Raw genomic sequence first — 22,252 nt, 5'->3', positions numbered from 1 at the left:
CTGGCTTGGATGAAACGCTCGTAATGTTCAGTTCAGCCAGCGTTTAAAGAGTAAATGTATACGAAGTATTTACAGCAGTTCTTGGCACTTGTGAGCTGCTGCCAGCATCATGCCGCGGCTTTACTAGAAGGTAAAGTGTGAGAAATCCTCAGTCGTTCACGGGATCCCGCCTGTCTACCACAGCCTGCCTTCCTCTGGCCACGTTCCTGTGCATCAGTCAACTTAGGACTTCACGGGTGCTCCCTTACTGACGCTAGTCCCGTGCCCAGTGCTGTGTCCACTGCTGGCCCTGGCCAGTCCAGGAGTACATGGTTTATATGTTGCACTGTATGAATCACTGTGCACTTATGAAGCACCTGCTGCATACTCGGCTCCTTGGAATATACAGAAATAATCAAATTTACTGGCATTGTTCTCAAAGACTTTGCAGTCTGATTGAGGAGGCCAGTTGTGACCCATTAAGCGCTAACTGGTGTGGGACATCTATCTACGATGCCCCCCTCCCCATGGCAGTATTGAAGAAGATGGGAACTTGGTTGCTTTTCTAAGGTCTTTAAAATACCAAGAGGCTGGGGCTTCCCTGGTGGCGCAGTGGTTGGGACTCCGCCTGCTGATGCAAGGGACGCGGGTTCGTGCCCTGGTCCGGGAAGATCCCACGTGCCACGGAGCGGCTGGGCCCGTGAGCCATGGCCGCTGAGCCTGCGCGTCCGGAGCCTGTGCTCCGCAGCGGGAGAGGCTACAACAGTGAGAGGCCCGCGAACCGAAAAAAAAAAAAAAAAAAAACAAGAGGCTGGAATAATTTGAATATTAGATGTCCTTGCGTGATGAGCCAAATGTGTGTTCATACTGCTCCATGTCCCCAGTCTCCAAATGTGATGTCTCCGAATTACAAAATAGGAAGATATTTATGTCAAACCCAACCAGCCCACACATCTGAATCACACAGGAGCACTCTGTCAGAGCATCTTACCAAATGGCTCAAACGAAATCAACTATTTGAGGATGTTATTTTCCTTAGGGGAAATGTAATAAAGCAAAGACGTTATTACAAGTGATTTCTGCCCTTGGATTTTATAAGCGCAGGTGACACGTCTCACTCATTCATAAAATATTTCCCAGCATCTACTGTGTGTAGGTTATCAGGGCTACAGAGATGAAAAGAGCTTGTCTCTGCCCTTAATGAAGCTCAGACTCCAGGAGGGGAAATGTGTACACAATAATGTGGGTGGGCAGGGGCTCAGAGGAAGGATGCAGGGCGCCCAGCAAGTGCAGAGATTTCTCAGGGTCAGGGTGGGGCAAAGACGCTGATGTGTGTGAGCGCGGCTCCCTCGGGAAGCAGGCGTGCAGTGTCAGGTATGGCTGCGTGGCGGAGGCGGGGATGGCAGGAGGTGAGGTGGTGGCCAGGACAGACTGGAGGGACTTTCTGTGATATTGCCATTGCCACTTCATTTTTTCGGATCACAAACGAGCAGTGTACTGAGAGCTAGATTTTGAAAATATATTTCCAATATATGTTGTTCTCAGCTCAAACATGTCTTGTCCTCTGCTGGCTAACTAAAGCATCTTCACACAAAAAGAAGTCTGGGCCAATTTTACAGACCTTTGTTTTTCTGAAGTACTCTAATGGACTGTCAGATATCAGAGTCCAAATCACTCGTATCATAATTGAGACAGAGGCCCAGAGAGGCAAGTGATTTGTCCCAAGTCACTCAGCTGGTTAGCAACTAGTTAGTGGTAGGCAAGGCGAGAACCCAATTCTATAGATTTATTGCAATTTCTGCCAACAGTGCTGGCAGGCTTCTAGCCAAGTGCTACTCCAGGCAACTGGCAGTAGCTGTCTGGAGTACTGTGTGGTGGGCAATTCTGAGAATGATGCTGTGGTTGATTACTGATGTCTGCCCAGGGCAGGTAATGGGAGAGTGGCGATACATGTGCCCGTTGTTGCCATTCTGCCTTACCTTTCCTTACCGTGATAAAAATGAAGCAGTAGGGAAAGCTGGTCACCCATGCTGTGACCAGAGCTGCCTTTTCCACAGACTGGTCCTTCCTCAGCTCACAGTCTCAGGGCAAAAGCCGTGTTTAGCAAGGAATGTCAACGGCTTGCAACAGAATGGAGAAAATGTGAAAAGCAATTTCACAGATCTGTGCTCTGCAGTGCATGTGTATTGTTTGTCTAAACTATTTTTAAGTTAAAGTGAAAACAAAGTTAATACCTCTTTAGTTACTGAACTAGCCAGGCGATTTTAGACCTATTAAGTCATTAAAATGACATTAGCTGTGTTTTTGCTCAATTAAGAAAATAATGGCAAACAAGTCCATACATAGAATTTGTTTTCAGTAATTTTATAGTTTCCTCAAATCTCGCTAGGTCAGGGAGATCCCTGGAGCACCATGGCTTTTGCTCCCAAGTACAGGAAGCCAGTTTTGGGTGCTTGTGGCCTAACCAGGGTCCAGCTGGCTGATGGGTAATCTGGGAGTTGACCAAGAGGCAAGTGAGTGGGCGGGCAGGCCACATTTATGTGGTGACACACAGTGTCCTGCAGGCCCATGAGGCAAATCCTTGGCTGAAGTGTCAGCCCACCATGGGTGAATGTGCAGTTTCATTAGCTGCCTGGCTTCTGTTTTTACTGAGGCCAAGCTCATATTGCTTGCTGCGTGACAGGCCACTAAATCAAGAGAGAAGTTGTTGCGGCAAAGAATAACGACTTTATTCGGAAAGCCAGCAGACCAAGAAGTTGGTGGACCAGTGTCCCAAAGAACCATCTTCCCCGAGTTAGAATTCAGGCTTCTTTTATACTAAAAGGGGAGGGAGTGCAGCTGGTAGTTGCAGACTTCTTGGTGTCAGCATCCTTTGTTCTTGCATCTTTTCATAGAGGTCAGGTCAGGACGTTCCTGTAAACCTTCAACAAGACAAATGGTATTCTCTGTTCTGCAACTTATTGTCTCTATATGAATGGAAAAGTGCTATACCTTTAAAGGTCAGAGCCTCGAGAATGGGCTGTCCTGTATATTTCAGGCTATAGGCAACATTCTTGTAGCAAAAGCAATAGAATACAGAGGTTAAAATAAAAGAAACAGATCCAGTATGGAGGCAGCTTTGTTCTTCGCTCTTCCACTGTTTGATTGTTTTATGAATGCAGACACTGGCTCTGTGTGGCACCTTTTATTTCTGTCCTCAGTTGCAGCATGTTACTGCCCAGTGATCCCTGATGCCCCGTGTTGAATCATGTGTGTCTGTGTGTTAGTCCTCAGGCCGCGTGGTTCTCCAGCACAGTTCTGCCTGATGCCCACTGGCTCACTCTCCCAGCTTTACTACCCTCTCTTCTGCTGCCTCCCTGCCAGCTGGGACCTTCCCCTCTTCCCTCCATCACAGACAGCAGGGACCTGCCTTCTCACACCCGGTGACTTCCTTGCATCCCTTGAGTTGGGAGGGTGGCTGGCCCCATGTGGCCGGAGGTGGAGAGACTTCTGCCCAGCAGTATATGCAGAATTCCTGCTGACTCCCAGCTAGGGGGCTGCCCTTCTATGTTTTTGTCTTTTTTGTGTTTCCGTAGAGTTGCGTTTAACTGGGAAGAACTGTGAAAAACTGTCAGTGTGGCAGTTTGACCTATGGCTGTTCTTTCCATTTTGGGGGGCGGGGAGGGGGGTTGGTTAAATATCAATATAACTCACGATGGCCGTTGTGCTCTTTATAATGTCTCTTTGGGCTACTAAGCAAGTAAAGGCCACATAGGTGACAGGTGCCACTTGCAAAGGTTAACTCTGAACAACACACAGCAGAGAGAAGACCTAAAGTTGTCTCACTCATTCCTGACCCTTGTAAGTAGCCACTCTAAGTAGCTGAAGTGCTCCCTTGGGCTCCGGGGGCCTAATGGTTTGGTTTGATTGCCTTTGCAGCTGGAAAGAATTCATCGCTAGTGAGCCCATCTCTTCTAGGGCTGTTTAAGCAGATCAGAATGTTACAGGGGAAAAAGCACACCGTGATGTTTTTGAAATCCCAGGAGTGAGCAGGAAGGGCCGCTCGCAGAGGCACGGATGGGCCAAGTGGCATGAGGTGTGGGGTCTCCCCGCTTTGATTCCCGACGGAGACCCTGTTCTGCATCCCTGCTCCACCCAGGCGCTTTCAGCTCAGGGGACCGTTCTGGCCCGGGGCCAGAGCACAGCGGGCTGGTCCTGCGTGTGTAGGGTGGGGTGTTGGGATGGGGGTGTGAGAGGGTCGTCAGAGGTAGTGGAGCCACGGGGGATGCTGCGTCCTGGCACCGAAGCCCCCTGTAGGCGGCCGGCGCTGACCCTGGGCAAGTTGCTCGCCTTCCTTGCAGGTCGGTGTTTGTTAAGCTTTACAGCGATCATTCCTCCTCCAGCTCGTAGTCAAGGAAATGGTGTGCAGACGAACGGGGGAGCAAATGTGAAAGTACCTTGGAAAAATGACAGAAACTGCTTGTCAAAGACTCAAGCTCTCATTTCCAGCAGTGGAGAGGGTGGGTCCTGACACTGCTGAGATCCTGCCGTGTGGCCAGAGCAGGGCAGAAACTTACACTTGGAATCTGCGCCGGGGCAGCAGCCCAGCCACTCCTCAGGTTTACCAGGTTAGGAAACTGAGCCTTAGAGAGGAACAGGAACTTAATCCCAGCCTGTTTACCACATACGGCTTGGTATTTAAAAGAAACTATTGGAGCGTCTCCTAATTATCAGCAAAATACATGTTCCATCAGAAAATTTGCAAAACATAGAAAAGCGCAGAGAAGAAGTTTAAAATACACCTAATTCTGGGATGTAGAAATAACTGTAGATCACATCCTTTTGCGGCCCTTCCTGAATTCCTTTTATGCATTAAGACGCTTGTAAAAAAAAGTAACGATGGGTTTCATGCACACGCCATTCATAGCATGGTGATCATCAGAGGAGGGTCTATGGGCGACATCACTGGTGTCATCCAGAAGCTTGTTCGAAATACCAGAATCTCAGGCCCCACCCCAGACTTACTGAGGCAGAATCTGTGTTTAGCAAGCTCTTCAGATCCTGGGGTGCGTATTCCCTTTAGAAGTACTGTTGTAGCCTACTCTTTCCCCTTGCAAGGTATCATGGGCATTCTCCCTTGTCAATCAATATTTTCATGTTACAGGGTTTTTAGTGACCTCGTGACGTGTCCCAACACCATAGCCAGTGTCCTGTTTCTGTCTCCTACCGATGAGCCTTTAGAGTGTTTCCAGGGGGCTGTTCTCAGGGGATACTTGATGATCTCCTGAAGACAACTTCCCAGAGCACAGTTACCAGGTCAGCAAGGGTTTTGAAGGCCTTTGATGCTTGCTACCAGATTCCAGCCCAGAGAATATCTAACGTGACTTGTCACCTGAAATCTTGACCAGGGCTTCTTAGTAGGCAGCTGCCCTCGTGGGGAGGAGCTCACAGCTGGCGAGGTACAGGCCTTGATTTGAGCGTCAGATTTTCCACTTACGCCGGCTCAGTGATCTTGGACCGTTGGCTTAACTTCTCTGATCCTCTGTTTTCTTACCTGCAGAAAGGAGATGTGCCATTTAATTCAGAGCTGGTTGTGAGCACTGAGTGAGAGAGAATATAGACCATCGTGGACCTGGTACCTGCTTCATTCTCTTCCCTCTGAATAAAACGAGACCAAAGGCCTGAGGAGGTCCTATCGCGAAGCCTTTTGATTTTCTTTCAGAAAAGATTTTCTGTTGCAGTTGATAAATTGCGTTGTAATAGGAATGCACCAGGGGTGTTACTGGCCTTTTCGTTTGGTTCTCCCATGTCCTGAGGGATGTATGGCTTCAGCATGGCAAAGAAGGGCAAAGAAAGCATCAAAGAGAGGACATTCCTGAAATTTTTTCTTAACATTGAGCAGAGATTTAAGACGTGCGAACGGTGTGCCGTGGGGAGCACGCTGGGACGTGGTAGAGGGACGGTGAGAAGGCATATGTGCATGAGCGGGTGGTGGCAGGGCCCTCCCTGGTCTTCAGGGTCCCTCTCGGTCCCTGGGGCCTTCAGTGTGACCCCAAGATGCGACGCCGCATCCCCTTGTGGTGGTGTGTCAGTCTGAAGGGTGTTGTCTTGTGCTGGGCACCGCCCTGGACTGGCAGGGAGTGCTGTCCAGGCCCAGAGCAGAGCCGGCCGTAGCGAGTGGCAGGGTGGCTCCAAGTTCAACGCCGCTGGCTGCTGAGCCGGCCTCTGGTGGGGTGAGTTGCAGCTGTGGGTCTGTTGGATTTGGCCTCTGGGGAGAGAGGAGTGCTGGCTGGGACCACTCTTTAGAGACATCCGCCCCGAGGCTGAGGCCCGTCCCTGAACCTACAGTGGTCCACTCTGCCCCTGGATCGCCTCACGGGAGATGGGAACCCCCTGCTGGCCCGTTGTCTTTCTCCCCGGAGAAGGCTGTTCTGTTAGCAGCATTCAGGCAGCAAATATTTAGACTCTAAAGCATACAAGGGCAAGTGGATGTAGGCTGCCGTCAAAAAGCACTCAGGGGTCATTTTCCAAGTTCAGTAAACTCACTGCTTTCTTTGTTCACCATCAAATACACTGGTTATGCTTTATTATTTAAATTATAAACCATTTGACCAGAACTTTATATATATGGATGCATTTTGGAAAACAGAAGAGGAAGCTAGGACTTTTTCTAAGATGGTTTCTAAGAACCATCTCCAGGAGTCACCCTGGCTGCCTGCTGCTCCTTGGTTTTAGTAATAGACTCATGCTTGTCATCCAGAGCCTTCTGTCAACCCTCCAGACGTTGCCTGGAAACTGCTGACTGTGCAGGTTAGCAGCCTTTAGACCTTGGACGAACTCAGGTGGAGTTGCGATGCTGGACGGCAGGAGTCTATTATTTTGAAGTGGCAGCTGCCAGTCATCAGGGAGGCGGCTTTTTGTGGGCTGCCCCTGGTGATTTCTCTCCGGCGGGGGGCGTGGTCTGCGCACCTGCCAGGTGTGGTCTCCAGCAGGGAGTGCTGGAACTCTGTCCTTGCCACAGCGAGCTGCTGAGCAGGTGCCTGACTGAAAGGAGGAGCCTTTGGAAGGTCCCAGGAAGGCAGTTCACAAAACACATCCAGGACCCGCGGCAACATGCTGGCCCTTGAAGAAGGAATAAGGAGAAAGCCAGCGCAAGGGAACACACGTGCAGGGGTGGATGTGCCCCGGGGGCCCTGAGCCCTTGCTCGGATGCATGGGGCAATCAGTGCCCTTTGCCCGCCTCTGCTGGGAGCGCAGGAAGACGGAGCCCGGGCTTGTCACTTTCCACCCTCAGCAGTTGGGCAGCGACTCCGCTCAGAGGGAGGCGGGTGGCGGCTCCGGCCCCACCCTGGGCGTCCACGTGTTTGGAGGGAAGGAGGAAGTGCTTGTGTGTCTGAGCGTCCACTGCCCTGGCTGCACACCTGCCGGGGGACCCGCGGGGCCGCAAGAGTTGGCCAAAGCCCTCGGGGCCCGGGGGTGCTGCTCCGGAGACGGGGACGAAGCTCTTGATCAGCACCCAGGGGTGTCCCGAGGGCCCCAAGCCCCTTTGGGGAAGACAGGGAAGGCCCTCTGTTCTCCCAGAGGATGAAAGTGCCGGAGGCCCCCTCCACGTTCACGAAGATGGCTGCCTTTTACCAGTGCCTCAAGCCTGAGCCCAGGTGGGCCTCTGAGAGCCGAGAGGTGGTGGTGGTGGGGGGAGGCGGAGGGGCGGAGCGGGGGGAGGCCCGGCCACGACCCCCAGCCCCTGGGGTCCAAGAATTGACTTTCAGCATCTGTTGTCGTGTATGACCTTTTTCCTTACAGACATCATTATGTATATTATATAGTTCCTTGAATTGCGTGAATTCCGGGACAAAATAATGATTTTCTTTATTTTCTTTGTGACACATGCATATATTGAAAGAGAGGGACACAGGGAGCAGAGGGCTAAGGTGAGAGGGTGGGGAGTGAAAGGAAGGGAGAAGGAGAGGGGCAGAGGGCTGGGAGACAGAGCATTTTCCTCTGAACAGCCCATGCCTGTAAGTTGGATCCACATGGCACAGTCTGTGTACTTCGGGTGGAGAGTAGACAGCGGAGGACAAAGTGAAAGACCATTAGAATTATTCCTGTAGCTCACTGGGACGAAGTGAGAGAGTGATATATACACTACCAAATGTAAAATCGATAGCTAGTGGGAAGCAGCCCCATAGCACAGGGAGATCAGCTCGGTGCTTTGTGACCACCTAGAGGGGTGGGATAGGGAGGGTGAGAGGGAGACGCAAGAGGGAGGGGATATGGGGATATATGTATATGTACAGCTGATTCACTTTGTTACAAAGCAGAAACTAACACACCATTGTAAAGCAGTTATACTCCAATAAAGATGTTAAAAAAAAAAAGAAAGTAAAGGGAATCAGGATATGTCACCCCAAAATATGCCACTTTGACAGAATAATTATTTTAAGTTGAAGGAATCTGAGAAATGGCAGGTATAGGAAGGGCTCGCTTCCCTTTCTACCCTGTAGCTGGTCATAAGACTCTCATGTGAGAGGTGTCCACCTGATACTTGGAGGAAAGGAGCATCCTTATCTCCAAAGATGGGGGGATACTGAGAGGAACCTGAAAGCACAGGCTTGCTGTTTCACCCAGTTTACTATCCTTAGCTCATATCCTTTATGTCTCCTATCATTTTTTCCCACAACTTTCTACTCTTCATCAAACCTAGAATAAAAACACTCAGGCTTAATCATTTCTTTGGATCTTCACTTCCTTATAAAGGCTCCTGTGCCATGTAAAACATAAATAAATTTGTATGCTTTTCACTGTTAAAAAAAAAAGAATTATTCCTGTAGCTAAAGATCAGCACCAAAGGGCTTGTTCTTTTAATTTATGTTTTAATTGAAATATAGTTGCTGTACAATATTATAGAAGTTACAGCTGTACAGTATAGTGATTCACAATTTTTCAAGGTTATACTCCATTTATAGTTATTGTAAAATATTGGCTGTATTCCCCGTGTTGTACAGTATATCCTTGTAGCTTGTTTTATACCTAATAGTTTGTACCTCTTACTCCCCTCCCCCTATATTTCCCCTCCCCCTTCCCTCTCCCCACTGGTAACCACTCATTTGTTCTCTATTATCTGTGAGTCTGCTTCTTTTATGTTCACTAGTTTGTTGTAGTTTTTAGACTCTACATCTAAGTGATCATACAGCGTTTGTCTTTCTCTCTCTGACGTATTTCACTTCACATAACGCCAAAGGGCTTGTTCTTAACTGACAGATTTGCTGAGGGCAGTGACCTGCCCGAGTTCCTTTGGAGCAGAGGCCAGTGGACCTTCAGAGCCACCACCCCCTGCTGCAGGTGACCTCGTGCTTTGAAAATGTTTGGCCCTCGGTGCATTTTGCTTCAGTCATGATAGTACAGAGGGAAGTAGACCTATGATGTGGTTGAAATGCATTTGCAAGTATAAGCAAACAAATTGCACGTCTCATATACCAAGTGGAAAATTCCAGTATGACAGCCTCTGCTCATCCAAGTGATGGTCACATCTGCCCATCACCTGGGCTGGGTGGACCGTCTTGGGAAACGGATGTTGCACCTTTGGCAGCAGACATCTGGTGGTGTGGGGATGCTGGGGGACCTGGACAGACTGTCCACCCGCCAAGCCTCACTTCCTTTTTTGCTACCTAGGGACAGGAACCCAACAACCAGAGGAGTCCTCGGGAACATGGGCCTTTGTACTGTGTAAAGCCCTGTGCATGGACGTTACCATCATTGTTATTGTTTCATAAAAATCATTTTACTTGTAATTATTCAGCCTCAGTGTCTGATGCTGCCTATTTTGTTTTTTGTTATTTTTTCACATGCACACACTGTATTTTATTTTTACAAGAGATAAATAGACTGACACCAAGCATTGTAAATGGATGACCACAACAAAAGCAACAATGATTGCAATTACCAAACACAAAACACACTCACACTATGTCATAATATTGACATTCAGCCCAGTAATCCTCCAGTGTAACAGCTCCTTTACTTTGCAGTGAAAATTGATTTGTATATTTTTTGCCTCTGAGTCCTTGTGGGATTTCTTTTTTTTATTCAAACAGAAAGTCACAAAAATTATAATCATCCTCATCAGTTCACCCAGTCCCATGTAATTAATTTTTTTTCATCTTGATCTTTTGTTAGCACTTTTATGAGTTCGTCAGTTTTCCATTAGAGTTCTGAAAATGCCTATTCATTCAGTTCAGCAGTATAGTCAGTTACCAGAAACCTGTACTTGTCAGAGTCTTTTCCATGAATTCCTTGAAGAGGAAACCCTTTCATAGGAACATATTTGCAAAAGTGATGCTGCCTATTTTGAATGGACCAGAATAGAGTGGTGGTGTGATGTCTCCTCATTAATAGACTTTGGAGCATGACTTCCTAATTAAAAAAAAAAAAAACACAAAGCAAAACCTTAATTCTGCATCTGCTGTGCTGCAGAAATGCTAATCACATATGGAACATCCTAGATAAATTTAGCCTTAAGAACTTTCTTCGTGTCATTATTTTTGGTAAAAATGCTTAAAAAGGGGGAAATTATTACGTAAATAAACTCATGAAGTTAAAAACAGACCAGCCTTCATAAAGCTTCCCTGAGCCCTGGGCTCTGGGTCCATTCGTCCCGTGTGGGCATCGGTCAGCACAACTTACAGCTCTAACTCTGAGACTGAACGTTTCCAAGTTAGATGGCATCTTGGCAAGACACTCCAGCGTTAGAATGTATTTTCCCAGGAATTATGCAAATGCAGTTTCTGAGGTTGCAAAGTTTGAAGCTCTTATGCTTACCTGTTTTTGAAATGATGGTTTTGTGAATGTCGCTAATAGATTTGTTTTATTCTAATAACCTGAAAATGTCTAAACTAACGTTTTTGAAATCTCATATGAAAACATTCATTTCTAGGTGAGTGAAAACAGGTAACTCCTGTGAAAGCTGTCATGAATCACAGTCTGAGACATGAGCTTTGTTGAGGAGCATTCATGTAGACGTAGGCTGCATACGTGAACACAGGTTCCTGTGTGTGTGTATACATGTATACATGGTATATAGGTATATGCTGCATTGGCCAGCTATATGCATTCCCAGCTGAGTAACTTATCAATGTGTCCATTCACAAGGACTCTAACTACCACAAAATCAACTGTTACATAAGTTTCAAAAAGTGGTGTAGTTTATCTTACATAAGATATTATTTATATGCTTATAAACTGTGCCGTTTGTCTTGCGGATGATTAAGTTTGTTTGAATGAAGCTCTGCTGTTTCTCTGCAAAGAAACAGCCCAGCCAGTTGTGGTCCACCGCCTTGTTCTCTTTGGGTGCCCCAACTGTCCCTGCCCAGCTGTGGCCGAAGGGAAGCCGGAGGATGGGAGCAAGGCACCTGGAGCAGAGACGTCCTCTGCATCCATATTCCTTGACTCCCAAAGGCTCTGCATGGTTATAGAGCACCTGATGTCTAAAGGGGGACAATGGACAAGAAGAACTCAGGCTAAAGAAATGTGACATTGTTTAGCTAAGTCATGGATTTAGAAGGACGTCTCTCCTCAAGACATTGGAGTACTATGTGGTCTTGGGAACAGTGATTGGGTAGTTGATGCTGTGTCATTTTTATCAGGAGGTGAATCCTTTCTAACAAGTGTTATAAATGCTTCTGGTTCATTCACTCACTCATTCATTCATTTAACAATCTTTATTAAGGACCTCCTGTGTGGCAGTACCATGCTGGTACATGGTCCCTATTCTCAAGGAGTTAGTCTTCAAGTTTTACATCCTTAGCCAGATAGGGGATGACTGACTTCTCTAGGCCAAGCCAAATTTTAGTATTTTAATAAGATAATCAATTATAGGTCGATAGGAAACTGACCGCCCAGTAGGTTCCTTTGTTTCCATCCTGCTGTCCTCCGAGCACTGTGACTCAGTGTCTGAGTTCTCGGCTTTCAGCCCTTCACTCATCCGATTTCCTTGCTACTTTTTAAAAAATTGAAGTATAGTTGATTTACAATGTTTTGTTAGTTTCTGGTGTACAACAAAGTGATTCAGTTTTATATATATATATATGTATATACTTTTTCATATTCTTTTCCATTATGATTTATTATAGGATATTGAATATAGTTCCCTGTGCTATACAGTAGGACCTCTTTGTTTATTTTATTTATAGTAGTTTGTATCTGCTAATCCCAAACTCCTAATTTATCCCTCCCCCACCCCCTTTCCCCTTTGGTAACCATAAGTTTGTTTCCTATGTCTGTGAGTCTGTTTCTGTTTCATAAATAAGTTCATTTGCACATATAAGTGATATATGATATTTGTCTTTCTCTTTCTGACTTACTTCACTTAGTATGATAATCTCTGGGTCCATCCATGTTGCTGCAAATGGCATTATTTCATTTTTTATGTCTGAGTAATATCCATTGTATATATATATACACCACATCTTCTTTATTCATTCATCTGTTGGTGGACATTTAGGTTGCTTCCCTGTCGTGGCTATTATAAATAGTGCTGCTATGAACACTGGGGTACATGTATCTTTTCAAAGTATCGTTTTCTCCGGATTTATGCCCAGGAGTGGGATTGCTGGATCATATGGTAACTCTAATTTTAGGTTTTTAAGGAACCTCCATACTGTTTTCCACAGTGGCTGCACCAATTTACATTCCCACCAGCAGTGCAAGAGGGTTCCCTTTTCTCCACATCCTCTCCAGCATTTGTTATTTGTAGACTTTGTAAGGATGTCCATTCTGACCGGTGTGAGATGGTACCTCATTGTAGTTTTGATTTGCATTTCTCTAGTAATTAGCGATGCTGAGCATCTTTTCTTGTACTTATTGGCCACCTGTGTGTCTTCTTTGGAGAAATGTCTATTTAGGTCTTCTGCCTATTTTTAGATTGGGTTGTTTTGTTGTTGTTGCTGTTATTGAGTTGTATGAGCTGTTTGTATATTTTAGAACTTACGCCCTTGTTGGTTGCATCATTTGCAAATATTTTATCCCAGTACGTAGGTTGTCTTTTCGTTTTGTTTGTGGTTTCCTTTGCTGTGCAAAAGCTTATAAGTTTGATTAGGTTCCATTTGTTTATCTTTGCTCTTATTTCTGTTGCCTTGGAGACTGACCTAAGAAAACATTGGTACGGTTTATGTCAGAGAATATTTTGCCTATGTTCTCTTCTAGGAGTTTTATGGTGTCATGTCTTGTATTTAAGTCTTTAAGCCATTTTGAGTTTATTTTTTTGTATGGTGTGAGGGTGTGTTCTAACTGCATTGATTTACATGCAGCTGTTCAGCTTTCCCAACACCACTTGCTGAAGAGAGAGACTGTCTTTCCCCCATTGTATATTCTTGCCTCCTTTGTTATAGTTTAATTGACCGTAGGTGTGTGGGTTTATTTCTGGGTGGCTTCTTTGCTTTGTTTTCTCCCCTATGTCAGAGTGGATCTACCCTTCCCGGCAGTGGACGGAGCAGGTTTTGCACAGAAACATCGAGGTGTCTACTCTGAAGGGCAGGAGGTCCCCTGGCACCCTCGAGGAGACATGACCGTGGAGAGGTCCCCTGCCAATGCCCCTGCCACCTTGGGGTGGGAGCAGAGGTCAAGCCTTCTGCTCTTGAGGATAAAAGTATCTATCATGAGGCAGTAAAGCTGGCACAATTTTCAAGCAGAGATTTCTCACAGGAACTTTGCAAGCCTTACACATTCCGTTGCCTCAGTAATGTGAAACTTATTTTTCTAAAAAAAGGTACAGGCAGATCCTGGTGTGACTCACTAGAGAACAATAGTCAAGTCCCAGTTTATTTTCGTCTTTTTCCCCAAGAAAAGGAAAAGTTAGTTAAAGGTATAGGGAAGGTAAGCAGGCTTAAATCCAGAAAGGGGAACCAGATCACAGAATCGTGCAAACAGAGGTGTGATGAAAACTGGTGAGCACTGTGAGCAAAAGGTTCAGGGCTTCTCACTGTGCATTGTGGGAGGTACAGGCTCCTCAGATCAGACCCCTGGGGGGATGTGGAAGTGAAGCTGGTACCTGAGGGCTGAGTGGGAGTTGATAGAAGGAAGTGGAGTGTAAGAACAGGGAAGAGCATTCAAGCCAAGGGAGCAATGTCTGTAAAGGTCCTGGGCTGGAAGGAAGTGAAGCCTGTGGGTCAGGGAGAGCAGGGCAGGCACATTCCTGCCAGTTGTGTACAGGGCGTCTGGTTGAGATCCAGACAACCTGCTAGTCGCGTCCACGTTTAGATTTACTCACATATACTGCCATTCCTCCAGGCTTCCATCTGAGATCATATCCTCCTTCCCTTAATATCTGCTTTACTGTGGGATTGCTGGCAACACATTGTATCATGTCTTCTTTTCCAAAGGTGTCTTTATTTCACCTTTTTTTCCGGTCACGCTTTTTTCCAGCAGCTTTATTGGCATATAATTTACCTACCGGAAAGTTCACCTGTTAGGAGTGTGCAGTCAATAGGTTTTAGTATATTTACAGAGTTGTGCAACTATGAACATAATCTAATTTTAGAACATACTCATCTCCCCCAAAGAAACCTTGTGCCCATTAGCTGTCACTTCCCTTTCTGCCTCCCTCCCCCAGCACTCTACTCCCCAGTCGTAGGTGAACAGGAATCTGTTTGTCTTTCTCGATGGACTTGCCTATTCTGGGTGTTTTATAGACATGGAATCGTTCAGTATGTGGCCTTTTGTGTCTGGCTTCTTTCACTTAGCATAATGTGTTCAAGGTTAATCCATACTGTAGCATGTATCAGCGCATCATTCCTTTTTACGACTGAATAATATTCCATCCTATGTATGTACCACATTTTAAATGTATTCATCAATTGTTGGACTATTTCTACTTTCTGATTATTATAAATAATGCTGAACATTGGTGTATACGTTTCTGTGTGCGTTTTTCCCCATTTTTTTATTGTTGTAAAATACACATGACATAAAATTTAACATCTTAACCATTTTAAAGGGTATAAGTTCAGTGGTATTAAGTACATCCATCCTGTGCAGCCGTCACCACCATCCATCTCCAGAACTCTTTTCATCTTGCAGAACAGAAACTCTGTACTCATTAAACTACCCCTCCGTCCACCTTCCCCCCAGCCCCTGGCAACCGCCATTCTGCTTTCTGTCTCTATGATTTTGACTCCTCTAAATAAGTAGTGGAATCATTCAGCATTTGTCTTTTTGTAACTGGTTTATTTTGCTTAGCATAACGTCTTCAAGGTTCATCCACGTGGTAGCAGAGTACAGAATTTCCTTCCTTTTTACAACTTATAAAGAGAGACTTGCTTCTGTCATTTTGCTATTTGTTTTCTCTATGCCTTAGAGATTTTTTATCCTTCATTTCCTGCATTACTGTCCTCTCTTGTGTTTAGTTGATTTTTTTTGTAGTGAAACTTTTAAGTTCCTTTCTCATTTCCTTCTGTGTGTGTTCTACAGCAATTTTCTTTGTGGTTACCATAGGGATTACATTTAACATCCTAAAGTTATAACACTCTAATTTGGATTTATACCAGCTTAGCTTCCATGACACACAGAACCTCTGCTCCTCTACATCTCTGTTCCTCTTGCTTTCAGTTGTTGATGCCACTAAATAACATCTTTAAACATTGTGTGTGCAGAAACATAAATTAATAATTTGAAAAAATACAGTAACCTCTTAAATTAGGTAGCAAATAAAATGTGAAGTTACAAACCAAAGTTACAGTCATACTAGCTCTTAGACAACTAATTGCTTTTTTTTTTTTTTAGCATGGATGGGTACTCCAGTGGCTTTATTAACTCTTTTCCGGGGATGGCAGGACCTTAGAGCTGGAGATGAATTGCTTTTTAAAAATGTATTAGTCTCTTAGGGCTTCCCTGGTGGCGCAGTGTTTGGGAGTCCGCCTGCCGATGCAGGGGGCGTGGGTTCGTGCCCCGGTCTGGGAGGATCCCACGTGCCGCGGAGCGGCTGGGCCCGTGAGCCATGGCCACTGAGCCTGTGCGTCCGGAGCCTGTGCTCCGCAATGGGAGAGGCCACGGCAGTGAGAGGCCCGCGTACCACAAAAAAAACAAACAAACAAAAAATGTATTAGTCTCTTAAATTGTGTAGAAAACAAAAAGTGGAGTCACAAACCATTGTTACAGTAATACAGTTGACCCTTGAACAATGTTGGTGTTAGGGACACCAACCCTCCACGCAGTCCAGAATCCAAGTCTAACTTTACACTTGGCCCTTCCTATCTGTGGCTCTGCATCCAGGGATTCAACCAGCCATGGATGGTGTAGTACTATAGTACATACTTATTGAAAAAATTCACATTTAAGTGGACTTGGGCAATTCACACCCATGTTGTTCAAGGGTAACTGTACTAGCTTTTATAATTGCCCATGTATTTACCATGTATATAGTTACCATTTTATAATTGCCATGTATTTACCTTTACTGAGCTTTTTTAAGTTAGTTTTTTTTTAATTGAAGTATAGTTGATTTTTAATATTATGTTACAGGTGTACAATATAGTGGTTCACAATTTTTAAAGTTTACACTCCATTGATTATAAAATATTGGCTATATTCCCTGTGTTGTACAATATATCCTGGTAGCTTATTTTATATCTAATAGCTTGTACCTCTTAATCCCTTACCCCCATATTGCCCCTCCCCCCTTCTGCACTGGTAACCACTCATTTGTTCTCTGCATCTATGAGTCTGCTTCTTTTTTGTTATATTCACTAGTTTGTTGTATTTTTAGATTCCACATATAAGTGGTATCATACAATATTTGTCTTTCTCTGTCTGACTTATTTCACTTAGCGTAATACCCTCCAGGTCCATCCATGTTGCTGCAAATGGCAAAGTTTCATTCTTTTTTATGGCTGAGAAGTATTCCATTCTGTATACATACCACATATTCTTTATCCATTTTTAAAATATGGTGTAAAGTTACTGTCTAGTTCCCTTTCATTCCAACCTGCAGGACTCCCTTGAACATTTCTCACAGGGCAGGTGTAGTGGTAACAAACTCCCTCAGCTTTTATTTATCTGGAAATGTCTTAATTTCTCCCTTACTTTTGAAAGATGGCTTTGCCATGTCCAGGGTTCTCGGTTGACTTATTTTTTTTCCTTTTAGCACTTTGAATAGATTGGCCTCCTGCCTTCTACCCTCCAGAGTTTCTGATGAGAAACCTGTTGATAATCTTATTGAGGATTCCTTGTGTGTGATGATTTGCTTCTCTCTTGCTGCTTGCAAGATTCTTTATCTTTGGCTTTCAACAGTTTGATTATAATGTATCTCAATTCATTGAGCTCCTTAGATGTTACATTCATGTCTTTCATCAAATTTGGGAAGTTTGGGGACATTAAGTTTTCAAATATTCTCTCTACCCCTCTTTCTCCCCTCTCCTCCTTCTGGGACTCCTACAGTGTATTTTGATCCAATTGATGGTGTCTTACACGTCCCTTATGCTCTGTTCACTTTATCCATGTCCTATCTTCAAGATTTCTGATTTTTTCTTCTACCAGCTGAAATCTGCCTTTGAAACCCTCTAGTGAATCTTTCATTTCAGTTATTATTATTATTTTTAGCTCCAGATTTTTTTTTGCTTCCTTTTAAGGTTTTCTATCTTTTTATTGATATTTCTATTTGTTCATACATTATTTGCTTCATTTTCTCTGCATCTTTAGTTCTCTGAGCATCTTTAAGAGAGTTGTTTTAAAGTCTTTGTCTAGTAGATTTGCCACCAGATCTTTTTCAGATTCAAAACTGGACATTTGAATCTAATAATGTGGTAACCGTGGAAATCGGATTCTCCCCCTTCCTCTGGGTTTGCAGGGCTTTATGTTTGTGCCAAGGATCAGCCTAAACTGTAATCTTACGGTCTTCTCAGATCTTTTCTAAGCCTGTGCCTTTCCCTGGGCATATACAGTAACTTTCTCATTTGTCCTCATACATACAGTTTGCTTTTGAATGCCCCAGTACTTAATGTCTGGCTCCCAAAAGGGGAAGAGAGAAAACTGAAGTGGGGGAGGAGACATGAAGCACCAGCCCAGGCCTTTAAAGCTCCTGGAAGTTAGTGCAGCTAGAAGGGGAGGGGCTTGCAACAGTAAGGGGAGGTGCGGCAATAGTGGCCGCCCACCTCTTCGTCTGCAACTCTGTCGTCATAAGCATTAATCACAGCACAGATCCCCAGTATTTGGAGAGCAGGGTCCTTTTTGCCCACCATGGTTCCTTCAAGCTGTGTGCAAGCTGCTCCAGGAACAGATTCGTGGCTGCCTGTCAGGGGGGTAGGGAGTGGGGGTGAGTAGACGCTGTTGAGCTAAGAGCTGAAATTGACTGAAATTAACTGCAATTTCCATACCAACCTTCCAGGGGAAGTTGCAAGCCTTAAATGGACTCCAAAATAGTTACCTTAAACAGATTCTGCCAGTGTGGTTGTTTTCTAAGTGGGAGGCAGATTCCTGGTGCCTCCTACTCCACTGTTTCCCTAGAATCTTCCACGGACATATGTGTTTATTTCTCTAGGGTAAACACGTAGGAATGGAATTGTCAGACTGTATGGTATCTTTATGTTTTGTGGGGTTTTTTTTTAGGAACTGTTTTCCAAAGTGGCTATAACATTTTGCATTCCCATCAGCAATGAATTAGCGTTCCAATTGCTCCATGTCCTTGGAAACACTTGTGACTGTCTATCTCTCTGATTAGAGCCATTCTAGTGAGTGTGAAGTAGTATCTCACTTTGGTTTGGCTTTGCAGTTTCCTGATGATTAATTATGTTGAACATCTTCTCATATGCTTATTGGCCATTTGTTTGCCTTTCTTGTACAAGTATCTGTTTAAATCCTTCATCTATTTTAAAATGGATGTCTTTTATTGTTGAGTTATAAGAATTATTTATATATTCTGGGTACAAATCCCTATATTGCAGATATATGACTTGCAAATATTTTTCCCAGTCTGTGAGCTGCCTTTACACTTTCTTGATAGATTAGATTTGAAACAAGAAGTTTATACATTTGATAAAGTCCAGCTTATCTGTCTTCCCTTTTGGTGTTGCATATGAGTAATCATTGCCTAACCCAAGATCACAAATTTATTCTAATGTTTTCTTCAAAGAGTTTTCTAGGTTTAGCGCTTACATTTAAGTCTATGATTCACAGTGAGGTAATTTTTATGTATAGCGTGAGGTAGGAGTACAAATTATGTTTTGGATGTGAATGTCCAGTTGTTCCAGCATTTGTTGAAAAGACTGATTCTTCCCACATTGAATTGTCTTGGCACCCATGTTGAAAACCTTTTGGCCATGAATATATTTTATTTCTGGACCCTGAATTCTGTTAATCTGTATGTATATCTCTGTGCCAGTACCATGCATTTTTTTTTTTTTTTTTTTTTGCGGTACGTGGGCCTCTCCCTGTTGTGGCCTCTCCCGTTGCGGAGCACAGGCTCCGGACGCGCAGGCTCAGCGGCCGTGGCTCACGGGCCCAGCCGCTCCGCGGCATGTGGGATCTTCCCGGACCGGGGCACGAACCCGCGTCCCCTGCATCGGCAGGCGGACTCTCAGCCACTGCGCCACCAGGGAAGCCCTACCACGCATTCTTGATTGCTGTGGACTTGTAGTCAGTTTTGAAACTGCGAAATGCGAGTCCTCCATCTTTGTTTTTCTCTTTCAAGATTGTTTTGGGCCCTTCGTATTTCCATACGAAATTTCAGATCAACTTGTCAATTTCTGCAAAAAGCCATCTGGGATTTTGATAAGGGAATGCATTGAATCTGTGTATCAGTTTGGGGAGTATTGCTGTGTTAAACATATTCAGTTTCTGATCTGTGAACACAGGATAGCTTTCCACTTATTTATGTCTTCTTTAATTTCTTTCAACAATGTTTTGTAGTTTTCAGAGTACAAGTATTCTGCCTCCTTGGTTAAATTTATTCCTGAGTAGTTTATTTTTGTATGCTATTGTAAATGGACTTGTTTTCTTAACTTCATTTTTGGATTGTTTACTGCTGGTAAGAGAGCAATGGATGTGACAGGCATAGAAGCTCACAGCCTTGGAAGTGAGGGGAGTGGTCGGCAGACACCTAACAAACAAGTTTCTGTTGACAGCTGTGGTGAGCATTGTGAAGACAGGTACAGGGGCTGAGACAGAATACCACAGAGATGCAAACAGGGCCTGGAGGGTGGTGTGGAATGAGTGGGTCTGTAGGGCTGGACACTAAGGTTTTTGTATACAATTATGGGCTCAGAGGTATGTAATCAGGATACAGATCTTTTGCTTTGCATTGTGTAAATAAGTGTAATGGATGGGTACCTTTAAAATACCATATTAAAATCTGTTCTCATTCTTCACGTGAATAAACTTCTGTAGAATTTTTCAGTATAAGCTGCAACTAATGATGGAATTCTGCTGGAAGCTGGGGAGAAGCCTCTGGTGAATTAGGGTTCAGAGAGAGGCAGTGGGGCAGCCCTCACAAGGATCCTTCTTTGGATCCAGAACGCCCCTGAATCCTGTTAGGCGCCCAGATGCACACTGATGAGTGCTGTGCAGAGGGGTCTGGAGGCTCAGCACCCTTTTGAGTTAACTAGAACCCCTGAAGAGGCCCCCTCAGGTCCAGGTTTAAAGAACCAGTTTTCCTGTACTTGGACTTGAGCTGTCAGAGCAACGGGGTGGGATGGTGGAGGGCAGAAGCTGGTTGAGGGGACATTGGGGCCACTTGACTTGAACTTTGAGTTACAGCGAGAAGCAGAAGGGGTGCTGGGAGATACTGGTTATTTGCCACATTGCCTTCCTAATTATGGGTCTCCTTCTGGCTTTTTCTTCAATTTTGCTCGGGTTGGGGAACATGTATTCAGCAGGGCAAGTTATTGGGCTCAACAGAGAAGACGTTCCCTTGTAACAGCTGCGGCGTGTTTGCACCTGGAGCATTCGAGTGCAGGGGACGGTCCTCCATCCGCACAGCCCGCAGTCCCAGGTGGAGGGCGTTCCTCCGGGGCCTGGAATATATTTCTGTCAGTTCCTTGGCAACAGTTTCATTCACGGTCCGTCGGGCTGCGGAGCCTTGCGAAGGTCAGGGGTCATCTAGGAGCCCAGGTGTCTTCATCTTTGATACTGGTGGCTCCAAAGCGAGCCGTTTGCCCAAGGAGACTGTGCCTACGTGAGACAGCATGGCCAGTCCCTAGGGCGTGCCGGTGATGTGTGTTCTTGTCTGCAATCGTGCAGAGGCGTGAGCCCATGGTGAGAAACGAGATGCAGAAAGCGACAGCTCTTCTCAGCGGGTGCTTGTATGTGCTGTGTTCTCAGTCCCATTTCGTTAAAGTGTTACTGCCCCCATTTTGTAAACCAGGAAACAGAGGCTCCGCCCTAGTACATGATGGGATGCGGCTTCAGCTCCAGCACTGCCTCCCTTCCAAGTCTTTCCCGTTTCCTCCGCATCATACTGCACTCCTATGAGTAAGAAGCTGTTTGGAACCTCAAGCGTGAGCAGGCTTTCAAACCTCCCACGTGGGGCGAGGCTGACTTGTCGTCCCTTGGTCTGGGGGTGGCTTTTGCCTCTGAGCGCGAGTTCATCAGCAGCCTCGGCCTCTCGTGCTGCTTTCTGCTCCTGGGCCCCCGCCGAGCACGTACCTTCCAGCAAGGTGAGGACCGGGCCATCCTCTGGTGTCTCCCGCTCACCCTCCCACCTGCTCCTGAGCCCTCTGCCCTGTGCACAGGGCTTTATCACAGCCACATGGTTCAATCCAGGGAGAAGCGTTTCTGAGCTCCTGGGTCTACTCCACACTCAGCGGGATGGGCGCCCTCCTGTACACCCACCTCCGAAGCTTGTGCACACGCTCACATACGCTTGCATGTTCTCAGCACTTCCTGGCAAGGAACATTTTGTAAACTGTGCAGAAGTGGACATTTGGAAGGTAACCTCATGGTTTCTTAGGAGTGTTAGCTGATAAATCATGGCAGCCTCAACCCACCCCCACCCCCTGCTGACTAAGATGCCCTGTCAGACCCCATGGATGGTCTCCTGGGGCTCCTTCAGCCTCTGAGCCTGGCCTGATGCTGGACAGGGGCTGCTTGGCAGGCAGAGCCATTTCCGTGGGAGATTGGTGTCCTCTGGATTTCCCAGCTTCCCTTAAGCCCCTCTGGGGACAGCTCAGGATGCTCCACTGCACTGGGTCAGCACGTGCAAGAGGCAGGGACCAAGTTGGTCTCATCCATCGCTGTATCCCCAGGCCTCATAAGTGCCTGCCCACCCTGCATATGCGGTCAGTATGGGTATATAGGTTGGTGTCTCTGCCTC

General features: G+C 45.6%; 1 protein-coding gene across 1 annotated transcript in view; it reads left to right on the top strand.

The window, feature by feature from the left end:
- Nucleotides 1-7,135: 7,135 nt before the first annotated feature.
- CRACDL (CRACD like) overlaps nucleotides 7,136-22,252 on the top strand; it is a gene marked incomplete at its 3' end in the record, with an annotated part of 62,005 nt that continues 46,888 nt past the window's right edge. Inside the window, 1 exon segment of the mRNA XM_082672897.1 lies at nucleotides 7,136-7,616. Coding sequence (XP_082529023.1) covers nucleotides 7,543-7,616 — 74 coding nt within the window. The 5' untranslated portion in view covers nucleotides 7,136-7,542.

This window comes from Grampus griseus, assembly GCF_964374135.1.
Source record: "Grampus griseus genome assembly, chromosome: 15".
Taxonomy (NCBI): domain Eukaryota; kingdom Metazoa; phylum Chordata; class Mammalia; order Artiodactyla; family Delphinidae; genus Grampus; species Grampus griseus.
Note: the sequence above shows the minus strand (reverse complement) of the source record. Positions and strands in the feature narration are given on the sequence as shown.